Raw genomic sequence first — 15,378 nt, forward strand, 5'->3', positions numbered from 1 at the left:
AAAAAAAAAATCCAACTTTCAGTCCTCTTTTTGCTTCGAATCAATCTTCATGACACTTACAGCAGTCTAATACTTTTTGTGCTCGGAATTTGTGCATTTTCGAAAGATCTTTGCCATCAATAGCTCTCTGTACAAATCGAAGTCATCTAGAAGCAGCAAACTTATTTCTATATTTGACAATACTATTGTAATACTTAATACTATATACTTAACACTTATACTTAATACTATATATATATATATATATATATATATATATATATATATATATATATATATATATATATATATATATATCACCATCATCATATCAGTTAAGACAAATCCGATGTTTTTTCAAAACTGAATGAAAACATTAACGGCAAATTTTCCCCGGGACCCGAAGAAGCGGAAGGAAATGTTACCCGACGAATTTTCATTAAAATTCAACAAGAGGCAAGCTCCGTGAGAGGTTAGATTATTGGCGGGCAGGCTCTCTCTCTCTCTCGCGCGCGCACACACACACACACGCACACACACACACACTTGGAGAGACGCTCACACACACACTTCACAGCTGGTGTGCCTTTCTCCAGCAGAGACTGACAGAAGCGGGGCGACCGCACTAAGCTGTGAGCGCTCTTTTCTCCTCTCCTCCACCAAGCGCGTCTTTTACTGTTGACATAAAAACTTTGAAGAGGTGAGAGTCGAAACGTCAAAACGCCGACAAATCACCGTCGACAGCGCGCATCAACAAAGAAGAAAGGGGAAAAGAAAAGAACCATCAAGTCTGAGAAAAGCGGTGGAGCCGGGAGAAAGAGGGAGCTATGCCATCTCCCGCCGAGCAGAGCCCAGTCCTCCAGTGTTGTGTGTCGGAGCTGCAGCATGGTGTCTCTTTCTGGACTCTGGACCTACTGCCTCGCCCCGGGGAGAACTCATCTCCTTTTCTTCTCTGCCAGAACGCTCCTGCTGCTTCTCTTATTAACCGTCTCTTCCTCCCCGGACGCCTGCTTCCCTCACCCACAACCTTGCCACATTCTCGCCCGGATAGGACACACCGTGCGTCTCGGTGCGCTCTTGCCGACCCGACAGCCGGCACGGATACAAAACGCGCTCAACCGCGCCCTGGCCAGCCTCCGGCATCAAGGCGGAGGGGCAGACTCCTCCACAACAACCTCTCAGCCACCTCCTCTGCTGCCCTACAACCTGAGCTTGGAAATGGTGGCTCGATCGCCCGCGGGAGGGGACCCTGAGTCATTGTCCCGTAGTGCCTGCCAGGACCTGGTGGTCAGGGGTGTGTCAGCCGTGCTCGCCTTTCCCCGCTCCAGGGAGGAGCTGATCCAGGTGGAGTTTCTCTCCTCTTTCCTGGAGATCCCCTTCGTATCTATCCTGGAGGACACAGAACCCCTTGTGACTAAGGTAGGGATTGACGCTGTGTGTCTTTCCCGGCCATCACTGTGCACCTGTAGCAATCATCTTTGAAAGATGACAGTGGAAAATGGTTATGTGTGTATATATATCATGGCTTTCATCTTCCCAGCATCTTGCACTTCAATTAGCAGCATGCCATGACCTAACACAATTTCATCTGATTCCAAGAGCTGACATTCACCAGTAAGTCATTGACTGACCCATTAGCCTGTGGCGTGGATTTTGTTATCTGAGTTGGTGCAAAATGCTTCCTACTAGCCCAATTTTAAGGCAGACTAATGGCAAATGGACAGTGTAAAGAACTGTGATCATCAGAGCAGTTACACTAAAGAATGATTAAAATAATACAGACAGAAATGGTGATAATGTTACATGGATAATTAATTTTTAAAAAGAGACATTTTAGTGTATCAGACTTTAACTTCTACCACTGCTGCCTTCTTCCAGCAAAGTCTGCTGTTCAGACTGATTTTAGCTGAGCTCTGGTGAACCTGCAGGCCCTTAACATGCATGTTTAATATCTGGTCACTCTGACTTGGTATTGGACTGAACCCCCGAGCGAGGTGAAAATTTCTCTCTTTCTAAGCTCTTTTCTCTGTGAATCTATGTGCGTGTGTGTGTGTGTGTGTGTCCGTGTGCCAGAAAGGATGTGTGTACTTAGAGATTGCTTCTGGCACCTTTCTGAGCCCATTCCAGCAGTTGAAATACTGATAGACAGATGTCACGGAGAAGTGTGGCTCACTCTATTAGTATGATCACATATATGCTATGTTTATGTGTGTACGTGCAAATTAGGTAGACAACACCGATCTATGTGTGTGTGCAATGTTAGTATTCTCAGCAGAACTGCCAGTCAGTCAGTGCAGCTTCTGTCACATTTGCCTACATAAAAATGTCTCTATCCCACTGAGCAGCCAACTGCATCTCTGTCACCACAAACATATGAATGCACGCACTTTGCACACACATATTTAACTATCACCATCATGTGGGGTGGGGGTAAGTCTAAAATCTTTGTCCTGCCACCTCTCTTTGCCAACAATGGATTGCTTATTCTATTTCAATAAAGGTTGCATGAATGACAAGTCAAACCACTTGATGAATGTGTCGGCAGAGCAAGGAGATAAGCAGAGGAGAGTAAAAGGAGAGAAATTTAGGAGATATGAAGGGGGAATAGAAGGGGTGAGCTGGAAGAGAGAACAGGGTTCTTTTTTTCTATAGAACTGTGCCAAGCAGTCAGAGGGCAAACAACAATCATCACTCTCTTTCTTTGTCTCTCTGTGTTGTAGCGCTCCAGTATTTTTAGCCATAATTTCAAGCGGCATTTGTGAAATGAAAGCCTTTTTTGGTTAATTTTTGTGTTTAATGCTGCACAAAAGCTTCTCTTTTTTTTCCTTGGTGTCAGACTAATCTTTCTTTTTTATTGAAGATAATGTCCAATCTTATGATGGCTAACAGACAAAAAAAGGACCAGAAAGTGGAAATTACTCCCCAGAGAATAGTTCTGAGTACAGCGTGTGACCAATAAGTGCTCTCCAAAATAAAAAAAGACAAATACAGCCATTTTGAAACACTTATTTAACCTCTTAAGCCCCAAGCCTACCTGATCTCCTGCCTTTTGCCCCCGTATCAGGGGGCATTGGGGCTTAAGAGGTTAAAAAAAAAAACCCTGCATCTACTGCATGTAAAACATTTCTACCTCCTTTATGATCTTGTTTTTTTTTTAACTTTCATACCAATGGGGTAGACTGCTGAAAACATTAGCTCGTTAGTTAATAGCTTGTTTATTGTGATTCTTCTTTTCTTTTGTGATTTCATGTTTTTATATATGTGTTCTCATTACTGTCATAGATTTTGGACTGTGGGTGGAAAAATCAAGCAATTTTAGGAGACTGTAAGAAATCTTAAAGGTCAGATTTTCAAATTTCCTGAATTATGAGACTAAAATCAGGATAATTTCACCATTAAAAAATACAGTTGGTTTGGTGACGATAAAATAGCCTTTAGTCACAGCCCAAAACCAGTTTGAATTTCAGGAGAATGGCCTGTGAAGGATTGTAGTGTGTTTTCTTTCTCTCACACCCTAGGGTGCAACTCTATAGAAAGGGAGCAATGTGGGAAATTAAAGGACGCTGGCAGGAGGCGCGACAGGATCTTAAACGCACACAGAGAGGGCAATGACGAGTGGGTTAGGTCAACAGGGAGGCAAATTGTTAGCCTGTACAAACAGGGAACAGTGCACAGGTTTCACTGCTGATAGGAGAAAAACACCCAAATCAGAAGATATGATTCTAATTAAAGATGCTATTTACATTCTAGCATCAGGAGGGCGGAGAGCTCCAGAGATGGGGGAGGTGGGCTGGAGAACAGCAGAGACAAAACAAATGGCTTGGCCAAAAAAATAATAAAAAATCTGTCACAGATTGATCCAAATGAGAAGGGGAGGGTTTTTGTTTTTTCAAAAGAGAGTCTTTCCTCCTGGGGTTTTTAAATTGTGGAAATTCTGCAGGCTACTGGGAATTGAGCCCATGTTTTTCTGGTGAACAGATACCTTTCCTGGACATCAGAGAGGGATAGAAAGACACAAAGAAAGAAAGAAAGAAAGGTTCATGCACATTTAGAAAAAAAAACAAAACTAATTCTTCCCTTTACCTGCCAAAAGAATACTACATCAATCTTAAAACACCACAGAAAGCTAAAAGGCGACTTGTTGACTTGTTTTCCTCACAGGCTAAACAGACTTCCTCAAGGTCAAAGAAAATGTCAATGAGGGGAAAAAATAACAGTCTTTCACAAATTAATTAGTGCGTGGCACAGTTGTATTTTTCTTTCGTGACAGCTAATTTGTCATATTTCATGTTTCATCTGACGACGACAACAAAAGAAATACTCTTCCACGTCGGGGGCGTCACGTAGCATGTGTGACATTTCTTGGAGGTTGTGATGATAGGCTTTCCTGACTACCTTTAAGTGCGCCCAAAAAACTCAAACCAACCAGATGCTGAGGGGTTGAAGGGTTGTCATCATTATGCAAATTTGTCCCACAAATTGTCACATGAAATTCTCTATTGTCAATTATTCCCGTGTCACAAGACTGAAAAATATTCGGCACCACTGATGAAACAGAGACATGAAAGGGCACAGACAGACACGGGGACAGAAAGACAGCCAGAGACAGGGGTCGTCTGTCCGTCTGCGTTCTCCTCTCCCTTCTTAGTCAGAAAGAGCTCTGGGACTATGTGATGTGTCTCAGTAAGGAAGTGCTTATTCTTCCAACCTACTTAAGCTAATTAGAACCACTGTATGACCCCTAACTGTAAATCTCGTTCATCCATCTATGGCATGCAGGATGGGAGGAGAGGAGCAAGGAAGAAGGGACAGAGAGGGGTGGGGAACGAAAAGGAAATGGACTTCTAATTCCCATTAGGGCCATTATGGGCATTTTGGAAGCTGATTTTTTCATCAGTAGCTTTTCATTGATTCAAAGTAAGTAATGAAATTGAGCACATTTGATATTTAAGCAAAAAAGTCCAAAAATAGCCTGGATTAACCCATTAATAAATGGGATGGGGTTTGAAATTGGTATTCTATGGATATGTTGGGATGTTGGTAATAGTAACAATTTAATTCTGTTTTTTTTTGTTTTTTTTGTTAAAAGTTGGTGCAATTTGCAAACAGACATAATTGAAAAAGAACATCTATGCATTTTTAATGTGGCCGGCCTTTTTTCATGCACCGTACTATCAAACAATTCTGGATTTGCTGATAATATCACAGGAATTATTTAGTGAGATCATGATTTCTTTTTTTGAAAGTGTATTAGCGGGGAGAGCCGAAGGAAATGGTTTTGCTGATTTCTGAGTGTGATTAGGTGAGAGGGGTGGTATGAAGTGAATCCATTATTTGTCATTCTCCACAAGTGGAACTGAGTTCCTGCAGCTCACTTTACTCCCAGTTGCCATTGAAATAAACCTTGGATTTTTTCCCCCCCATAAGGTGGAATGTACAGAAGTCTATTTCACAGACTTTAATCCTGACTAACATTCATATTTTTCCCCTTTGTAGTTCCTTTACCTCAATTATTTCCACAAGACATTCCTCATATTATTATATTCCTTTCAATAAAGAACAGCGTTTTATTCCTATTTCACAAAGCCTATTTTGTACTAGCCTTGTATACATGCATTATGAGTACAAAGGCATATTTTGCTTGACCCAGCTTGCACCTGTTACATTGTGTTTAGTGATGCTGATAATTAAATCTCAATCTGAACTGAGCTGCTGAACCTCAAGTCCCACAGAATCGCAGCATTAACAGAACGCCATAACTGCAAATGCTGACTATCCCTAAACTGTAATTACCACAATACACACCACAAAGTAATCCAGTGTATTATTCATGAGGTCTTTACTGTTTATGATTTGAAACAACCTTTATCGTTCTGTTGGTGAACTACTTTCCCTTCTGCAATCTATCCATCCCACATTCTTTCATTAAGTCTCTTCTTTTTTTTAATGACATACCTCATTCTGCTTAGTAAAATGAAGATTAGTACAGTAAAAAACCCAATTTGCGACTTTGAATGAAATTACATTTTAATCCTGGGACCCTGCTGAATAAGACGCATTGTGGCTCGGAGCTAGCCCTGCTCTCGGAGGACACACATGCTGCAAACGCGTTCGCACACACACCTGCACTCCCGCGTGCACATCTGCAGAGAAATGCAAGTACTGGCCTCACGCAAAAAAAAATGTATCTTGCATTTATGAGATTCACGCACGCACAGAGAGTCTGCCCTGTGCTCACTAAAGGTTATTAAGCCTAATGAGGCTTTACAAGGCCATGCTGCCTTTAGTGTTTTCTTTGAGATGAGGAGGGGATTTGTGCCGTAAAACCACAGTGGAATAAACGAGTGGAAAGAGAGGGACAAAAACTTGCGCCTAGCCAGCGCTGCAGGAAAACTGACAGCTTGGGACAAGCAGGCCACTTAATGCAAACAGCTCAAAGCTTTTTCTTTATTAGTACTATGATGACAGTTCAGCACGGTCTTGACTGAGCCAGATTAATTGAGCAGAGCCGAAACAGCGGAGTATGTATTACCAAAAGGACTCTGGGCTTGTTTGAGCTGCTCACTATGGCATTCAAGTTAGTGTTCTAATGTTTGTTTTGTGTTTTTGCCTCTGGTAAAACAAATGTCTCCAGTAGTTCCACAACAATTTTATGTTACTCAGTGGAGCTAAAAAGTAATTGAAGTAGACCAGTGATGGATGGAAGCAAAAAGCACCAGAATGGCTGCATATATCAGCAAGCAAAGGAGATGTGGTTTTCATTATAATGAGTTAATAAAGGAACTGATGGAGGTATGTAGGGATAAATAAAGCAGGAATTGGTCCATTCTATAATCAGAAAGAAGGGAAAACGTTGAATGGGAGAATATGGAAGTAGGGGAAAGTGAGGAGGTAATCAGGTGCTAGGAAATATGAGAATGGACAGAATATGCGGAATTAGAAACCGCATGAAAAAACTACTCATCGAGCAAAAATTAAGGAACATTTGAAGGATGAATCTTGGAAAAAAGGAAGTATATTTCAGAGAATAAGAAAGTGACTATGGAAAAGGGAGGTACCAGGTAGAAATCAAGGAAAGTAAAGACATAAGGGAATAAACTTAGTGTAAATAAACAGGAAAGAATCAGGAATGAAAGAATAAGGCATGGGGAGAAAGTGGTTATTTAGAAAAAAGGGAGGGAAAGCAAAAGGAGGCGAGTGGGATAGAGGAATAAATAGAAAAAACTAGTCAAGGGTGGAAAAAGAGAAGAGGGATCAGCAGAGGAAGGAGAGTTCAAAGGTTGCAAGAAATGAATAAGAGAGGGTGGAGGTGCTGGTGGTGGTGGTGGTGGTGGTGGTGGGGGGGGGGGGGGGGGGGGGGGAGAGTGGTAATGCAGGGGAAGGCTGAGAGCACTCCCATGACTTGTGTTTTCTCTTCCATTGCACAGTCTGATGGAGGCAGTTTTATCTACACTGTGCTGGTTCATTAGAGGATTAGTGAGTGATAACTAAAAGTTATCTGTGATTGAAAACACCTTCACTCCAACACGTGCACACACGTGGACATGCACACATGTACACACACATTCTGTTCACACACGAACACACACTGTGCACATATAGATTGTACTCATGCAAACTTATTCAACTTCCCAAACTTATTCCATTCACCTAAAGTTAGTGCCATCTTTCTCATTCTGCAGAACCTGCGATTGTGCAGCAGTTGTTTACCTGCATACACACATGAGAATGTGTGTTATAGTTTTTCATTATGTGGCAACTGAGGCAGAACACCACAAATCTAGGCCAGGTGGGCTTCAGTGATAAGGGCACATCGGGAGACAACACACACACATTTTAGGACCTCCTATAGGAGATCCCATAGGCATAGGTCAGGGGTGAAAGACAAGCAGACGGGAGAGGCAGACAAGTGGCGAGACAGGGGAGAGAAGGTGAGAAAGACATGCGCTGATGTGAGATTAAACAGATGCTGACAGATGGCGTTGGGGCATAGCTGAGCCACTGCCAGAGAGACAGGTTAGCCAAACACAAGATGAGAAAATGGGGTAAATGTCAAGAAAGGGGTAAGACAAAATTCAAGTAATAAAAGCAAAAGAGTAGGAAAGAGAAACAGATAGAGAACCAAACAGAATTAGACAGATAGCAATTCCGACAGGGTGGGGTGGGAAACAAAGAAAGATTAAAAACTGAGAAAGAAATAGAAAAGTGAAGTGAGCAAGTAAGTTAGAGATAGAAAAGGAAAGGGGGGACCAGGAGGTGTCAGAGAAAGTGTGACAGAGCCAAGAGCTGTCAGGGATGAAGTTATTTGAGAGGCGGGTGAGGCACAGACAGAAGATTGAAGGATGGTAGACCCCAAGGTAACTTCTGTGTTCCTTCTGGGATATTTATGTTGGGAGTTGGCAAGAAAACAGGCATGATTTAGAGCCCATCTGGTTAGGTTTCAACACCACCTGCCCACAGAGGAAAAGCTGTCTGTAAGGAGACATACAACAGTGCACCAGTGGCACTCGTGTACACACTCAAACATGCTTCGTTACATCAGTTACATGTGTAGAAATGGAACCTTTTCCCTCGATTTGGCTCTCCTCCAGTTTTGGCGTTTTAAATTTGAGTTTAAATGCTGGGATTTAGGGCAATGCACAGGATCCTAAACATAAACTATATCATAAAGTTATATTTTGGTCCAATTTAGTGTATGTTTTGGATGCTAAAGATAAGAGTAAGGGTAAAATGAAAATGGTTGCGTAGCAGGTCACAGCACTGAAAAAAGAGAAACCAGTTATGTTTGTGGATGGAAAACTTGATCGCCTTGTTTAAAGCAATAAAAAACTTTATGTAATGAAGCACGACCATAGAAACTATAAGCCTACTACCGCTTTAGCCAGATCACAGAATAGAATGATGATTATGGAAATCTGGAATTTGTGCAGCGTTTTTGTTCACTACACTCTGACCTCGCCACTCCCCACAAGGAAACACTCTACTCATCTCAGCAGGGAGAAGGGATTTGTGTTGGTGTGTGCAGGCATGCAGCAAAAGAATGAGCAAAGCACTGACAGCTTAAGTACACCGCTGTGATTGAAAGGGTTTCTTGAGGTATGTGATCGCTGCCTTTTGCTTGTCAGTCTGTTTGTCAACAGGAAAAACTACAGAACTGGATTTTATGAAACCTGGAGGAGTATATGGAGCATGGTCAAAACTGAACTTTTAAAATTAGGCATAAATCTGGATTATCTTGTTTAAAAATTACAAAAATCAGGGAATTGGCCTTGGTTGAACATGAGCTTTGAAAGGGCCCTTTCCATTTGGTTGTGTGTTGCTTTTCTAAATGCAGCATCTAACTCAAGTGGGGCTCCTGTAACTAGCTTGCAGGTTTTAGTTTTTTTATTTTTTAAGTGGAAAATTTTGTTAACGATATTTGTGAACACAGTTCACAGTTCAGCACAGCTAATATTCCAGTGCATTATTTTGAATAATGGATTGTCCATCAAACTGGTTTGGGCCACTGGGCAAACAACGGTTTTACTACAAATCCTGAAAAGACTTGGATGCTACGTTTAGTGCTCTGTATGTTCATGGTGTCAATCTACCATTAGCTCGCTTTCTTCAAATCAATTTGTAAAATATTATGAAAATAGTTTTTTTTGTTAAATTAATTAAAAAGGCAGAACTTTTCATATTTTACATTCATGTGACATAAAGTCAAATATTTCAAGTTTGCCGATTATTGCTTTTACCTTGAATAACTGTGGTAGGACTTTTCTTTTCTTTATTAAAGCCTAGAAATAATGTGGTAAAGGTGGAGTAATAAGGTTGGTACGAGAAGTCAATAACTAATATGGTCATCGAATGTTATTACCATGTAATTACAATAAAATGATAATATATACATAAACATTTAATAGCATTCTAATGTGTCAAGGTGTCAAAGCATCAGTGTAGAAAAATGATCATTTTCCTCAGTTTCTGACCTGTTATTAATGTTATTAATTAACCTGTTATTATTCAGTCACTTTAATTTTAAAACTGTGTAATTTTAAAACTGTGTATGTACTGTATATTCTGTGTATTTATTATCTCATTCTTATTGTCTGTTTATGCCCTGTCCTTATCTTCAATGTCATGCTGTTCTGTTGTATCTTAATTGCCCCTTGGGGATAAATAAAGTCTTTCTGATTCTGATTAACCACGTACATAGAGTTCGGTGTAATATTACTCAGGTAGAACCACTGTTTGTGCGCAGTAGTCACTTGGGATCACCATCTATTTGGGCAATTAAGTGGTAATAAACTACTATTTCCACATTCTTGCCTTTTTGTTTCCACCTTGTTGTTCCCCTATTACCACATTATCACTGGAAGCTGCACTAGAAAGTGCAACCAAAAATAAATAAATCGGAACTGCATGTCTGACGTGAGTGAAAACACCCTCAAGCTATGTAAACTTGGCACTTGTTTCAGCTGCAAATGCAAAATTACGGCACATGCCTTGGGACTTTCCTATAACTCTCACACAATTTCACATTTACATTAATACTGACACGATCTCCCTGTAAAACGCATGTCCTATCCCGTGATTGCAGGGACCTACTGATGTAAATCGAATAATGCTCACATACATAAACTCTAGTGTTCAAACGCCACGACAGTCGCAGTCACAGCTCTGCCCCCACACATACGTGGATAGGAATGCCTCAGTCAAACTGTATCTGGGACCATCCATCACACACAAGCAGTTGTCATTTCTTGGGAAGTCATGTTTCTCTCACCTTCTCGCTTTCTGTATTGACCTCTCCGTTTGAGCTGGCTCCATAAAGTAGAGCAGAGCGGAACGACAGATAAATCCTAGTCTGACTGCAGGTGCAGGGGAAACGTCAAGATGATCTGATATTCATTTGCACAACATCTAACACATAAATACTATTTATTGGTTGAGAAGAGACATGCAGACATGGCACAACAGAGCAAGTCACTACAATATACAAGGTAGCAGGGAAAAATTTAAAAGGGCGAGTACTGAAGGCAAGTGATGTGTGAATTTCAAAGTGAGTTTAAATGGGATGACCCACAAGAAATAAAGAGATGGAGAAATAAAGAGCTAAAAAAAAGTGTGATAGAGAGAAGAGAAATAGGATGTGATCAATTTTCCTTCTTCATTGTCCTTCACTATAAAGGACAGACCGTCCTCCAGATAGCGCTAAAGCAGCTTCCCTGTCGCACTTATCTCCTGCCAAGTCACGCAAGAGAGCGGTGCAATATTTCACTCTAATTCAGGTAGTAGGATGCATATATCTTGCATCTAGCTGCTCATTTTCTTTGTTGTGGTTGAGGGACAACTGAAGAACACCATAAAATTACTATTTGTAAAACCTTTCAAGATAAATTGTATGACCAAAATGTGGACTGTTTGGACACTTATTCAGATAAAATGACAAATAGCATGACAAGAAAACAAATCACTTTTGTTTGATAACTTTATGCCTGAGTGCCATATTTTCCAGGCACAACAGCGTAGGCGTGTAGGTGTGAACAGTCAACTGACTTCACTTGGGTTGTCTTGTCATAACATATTTATGCTATATAAAAAACAGATTCCCTGAGATGTAACAAGGTTGTTGCACCGGCAAACAGTACAAGACTGAGCAGAATCAATAAGTTGTGAAGTACCTCAGGCAAGGAAACGGAGTCAAGATTTTTTAATTGAGAAAAGGGGAATGAACAAATATTGAATTGGGTTGTTCTTTGTTTTCTTTCTTTTGTTTAAAAAAAGAAGAAGCTTGTGGCATTATTTTTTTCTGTGTGTTTCAGCAGTAGAGTGGCCGTGAGGTTTTGCTGGAAACCAACTGTTTATATTTTCCCAACTCATGACACCAGAGTGAACTGGCACTGAGGCATGCAGGTGGAATGGTTTGGTAGAAAGATCCTTTTCAGGCAGGACAGCTGTGCAAAATGGTTGGGTGGATATATCTTTTTCAGGCTGCCCGCCGTTGACTACTGCTGACTGGGACTTGTCAGGTATAAAATTGGACTGGAGGAGCGATATCTCAATTTTAGCTGAGATGCCCGCAGAACGAGTGGATCGAAATCTGTCCTTTAAAAATGTAAAGTCTCATTTAGGACGATTGGCATACGACGTGTGATAATGAAACACATTTGAAACGACTGAACTGTTTCACCAGAGTAGAAGCATTTTATGTTGCCTTTTGTCACCTAGCTGGGTATGAAAAGCAAAGGAAGGCAGTGCAGTATCTGAAAATATGAATTCCTTCTTTAGTGCAGTGCACAGAAGAAGAAAATTAGCTTTCATCAAATGACTCCTTCAACAGAAAAAATGGGAAAGACATAGAAGTCACACTTTGTCCTTGTCCAAAAGGCTCATTGCACTTGAATATCAATAGCAATCTAAAATTATACATCGAAATAATCAATTGCAGGCTTAAAGCTTCCAAATTAATTAAACGATTATGAAACAGCAAAGTTGGGCAAAGGTAATCCTCTGAAACTCGCTAACTTAAAATACAAGTCCTACAATTCTCCTGCTGGCAGTGAACAAATGGGGTTCATTTTGCAAGAGACATTAAGTGCTGAAATTACAGTTTTGAGTTTTATTTTTACTCATGCTTAATAAATAGTTGGATTTACATGCAAGTCAAGAAGGAGAAATGGGACTTTCCTGCCATCTGTGTGTTTTGCTTTTCCTTTTTGGCGCAAAGAAACAAAGCATAGCTTATGAGTCAGCAAAGCAATCGTGGCATTGGACATTCCCGCAGCAGTCACTCTCAGACTTTGTTTAACAGGGTTAATTTTCCAAATGGCACCGTAGTACAGATGCAGAGTTCATTGGCACGCTTTTCAGCTGTAGTTAAAGGATGCCTGATAGACCAGTACGTGCTTGATCTGTACTTTCCACTTCCCTGTCCATTCTGTGTCACTCTCAATCCGACCATCGCCGCTGCATCAACAGAGAGGGTTACAAGTTGACTGCCAAGGCAGAAGCTCTGCCAATAGCACTGTTTGTGCGCCTGTGTCTTTTGTTGTTATATTGGGTGTGAAAATGTTTGTTGTGTCAGCTTTGGCATCGATGCGCTGTCCTCACTTTACCGTATAAAAAGTTGAGTTTGAGTTTTATTTTAGTTTCACACGAGCTTCCTCTGCAGATTGTATTGCCTGGATCTTATGAAATAATAATGTTTACTTGTTCATTTCTGTGAGTCCTTTATAGATGTCGTGTTCATTTTGGATTTAAGGCTGACTTTTACTTTTGTTTCTGAAAAGATTAATTTTTTTTAGCCACCCAGAGAGATAGGAACAAGCTGAAAATAAACACAGAGTTGCCCAGCAGACGCTAAAGATCACACTTAGCATTTATCTGGATTAGTGGCTTTTTAACTAATGCAAGCTTAACAGTCACTCTTTGCATACATGTAGTTTGATCTTGTTTGGAACAAGTAGTTCCAAATTTAATTTGCTTGGCATTTGGTGATGGACAGGTGGAGTACAGTGGGTTAATCAGAGTCTGTTTTCAGCGTCCGGAAAGGAAGATTTAATGAATAAAGAGTTGGTGTTAAATGGGACTAAAAATTCAAAGCGTTCTTATTCCAGGATGTTAAAATGTCACAGATGTTCTGTCACTTGTGCTGGTGTTCCAGAAATACAGCGAGATATGCTCTGTGATGTCTGTGTCTTAGACACAGAGAGATAACGGTCCTCTTTTAAAGAGTGATGCCAAGTTACTTGTTTGCCCGCCAGGGTATCGCAATTCACAGCCTATTAAGGACCTAAGTGTTTTGCATTTTGTTTTCATATGCTGATTCATTGTGACTGTTGCTTGCTTTTTTACTTGCTTCCACTCACTGCTTGGGCACCAAACACTACTTCAGTGTTTCCCCTAGGCTGGCTGCATTGGATGAAGGGAACACTGTGCTTGGTTAGGTTAAGGAAAAGATCAAGATGTGGGTTAAAATATATTGTGTTAAAACATAAATCCTGCATATTATTGTAATGACATATATGCACAAGTTCAATAATGAAGGAAGATATTTTTTGGCTGCTAGTCTGTTCTCTACATCGCTACCACGTTCCCATGCTGTCAGTCTCAGTGCTAACACCATTACCCTAGTCCAGCCATCGTCTTGCCTGCCTTCGTTGAACCGATCAGCCTCCACTCTGCATGGTTTAAATTTGTGCTCTCCGTCACTCTCCCTTTCAGAATTGTGCAACCCACCTCCTCCCATCTCCACCTCAACCAAGTCACCCAGAGCTCCATCCAAGCCTCAGTCTTCATCTTCACCACACCTCTGCATCTAGGGGGTGTCCTGTCCTGTCACCCCTGGGATACGGATCTGCCATGATGGGTCATCGGATTCTAATCACCAAATACATTCATACATTTCTCTGTCTCAATAAATCATGTTCAGTTCTTCCATATGACCTCTCCTTACTGAACTGGCCGTGCTCTACTGGTGTCTCTTGATGTAGTTCTTTGCAAGCATCTACAGTGGCTTGCAAAAGTATTCGGCCCCCTTGAACTTCCCCACATTTTGTCACATTGCAGCCACAAACATGAATCAATTTTATTGGAATTCCACGTGAAAGACCAATACAAAGTGGTGCACACGTGAGAAGTGGAACGAAAATCATACATGATTCCAAACATTTTTTACAAATAAATAACTGCAAAGTGGGGTGTGTCTGAAGAAGAATGGGTCTTGCCCATTCTTCTTTGCTAAACAGCTCCAGCTCAGTCAGATTAGATGGACAGCGTTTGTGAACAGCAGTTTTCAGATCTTGCCACAGATTCTCGATTGGATTTAGATCTGGACTTTGACTGGGCTGTTCTAACACATGGATATGTTTTGTTTTAAACCATTCCATTGTTGCCCTGGCTTTATGTTTAGGGTCGTTGTCCTGCTGGAAGGTGAACCTCCGCCCTAGTCTCAAGTCTTTTGCAGACTCCAAGAGGTTTTCTTCCAAGACTGCCCTGTATTTGGCTCCATCCATCTTCCCATCAACTCTGACCAGCTTCCCTGTCCCTGCTGAAGAGAAGCACCCCCAGAGCATGATGCTGCCACCACCATATTTGACAGTGGGGATGGTGTGTTCAGAGTGATGTGCAGTGTTAGTTTTCCGCCACACGTAGCGTTTTGCATTTTGGCCAAAAAGTTCCATTTTGGTCTCATCTGACCAGAGCACCTTCTTCCACAGGTTTGCTGTGTCCCCCACATGGCTTGTGGCAAACTGCAAATGGGACTTCTTATGGTTTTCTGCTAACAATGGCTTTCTTCTTGCCACTCTTCCATAAAGGCCAACTTTGTGCAGTGCACGACTAATAGTTGTCCTATGGACAGATTCCCCCACCTGAGCTGTAGATCTCTGCAGCTCGACCAGAGTCACCATGGGC

At 41.3% G+C, this 15,378-nt stretch overlaps 1 protein-coding gene across 1 annotated transcript in view; it reads left to right on the forward strand.

Moving 5' to 3' along the window:
* Positions 1-591: 591 nt before the first annotated feature.
* grin3ba (glutamate receptor, ionotropic, N-methyl-D-aspartate 3Ba) overlaps positions 592-15,378 on the forward strand; it is an 83,078-nt gene continuing 68,291 nt past the window's right edge. The window contains exon 1 of the mRNA XM_006798767.2: positions 592-1,398. Within this exon, the coding sequence (XP_006798830.2) occupies positions 865-1,398 (534 nt within the window). The 5' untranslated portion in view covers positions 592-864. The remainder of the gene's footprint in view (positions 1,399-15,378) is intronic.

This window comes from Neolamprologus brichardi, chromosome 19 (assembly GCF_056152115.1).
Source record: "Neolamprologus brichardi isolate AB-2024 chromosome 19, ASM5615211v1, whole genome shotgun sequence".
In the NCBI taxonomy this organism is placed as follows: Eukaryota; Metazoa; Chordata; class Actinopteri; order Cichliformes; family Cichlidae; genus Neolamprologus; species Neolamprologus brichardi.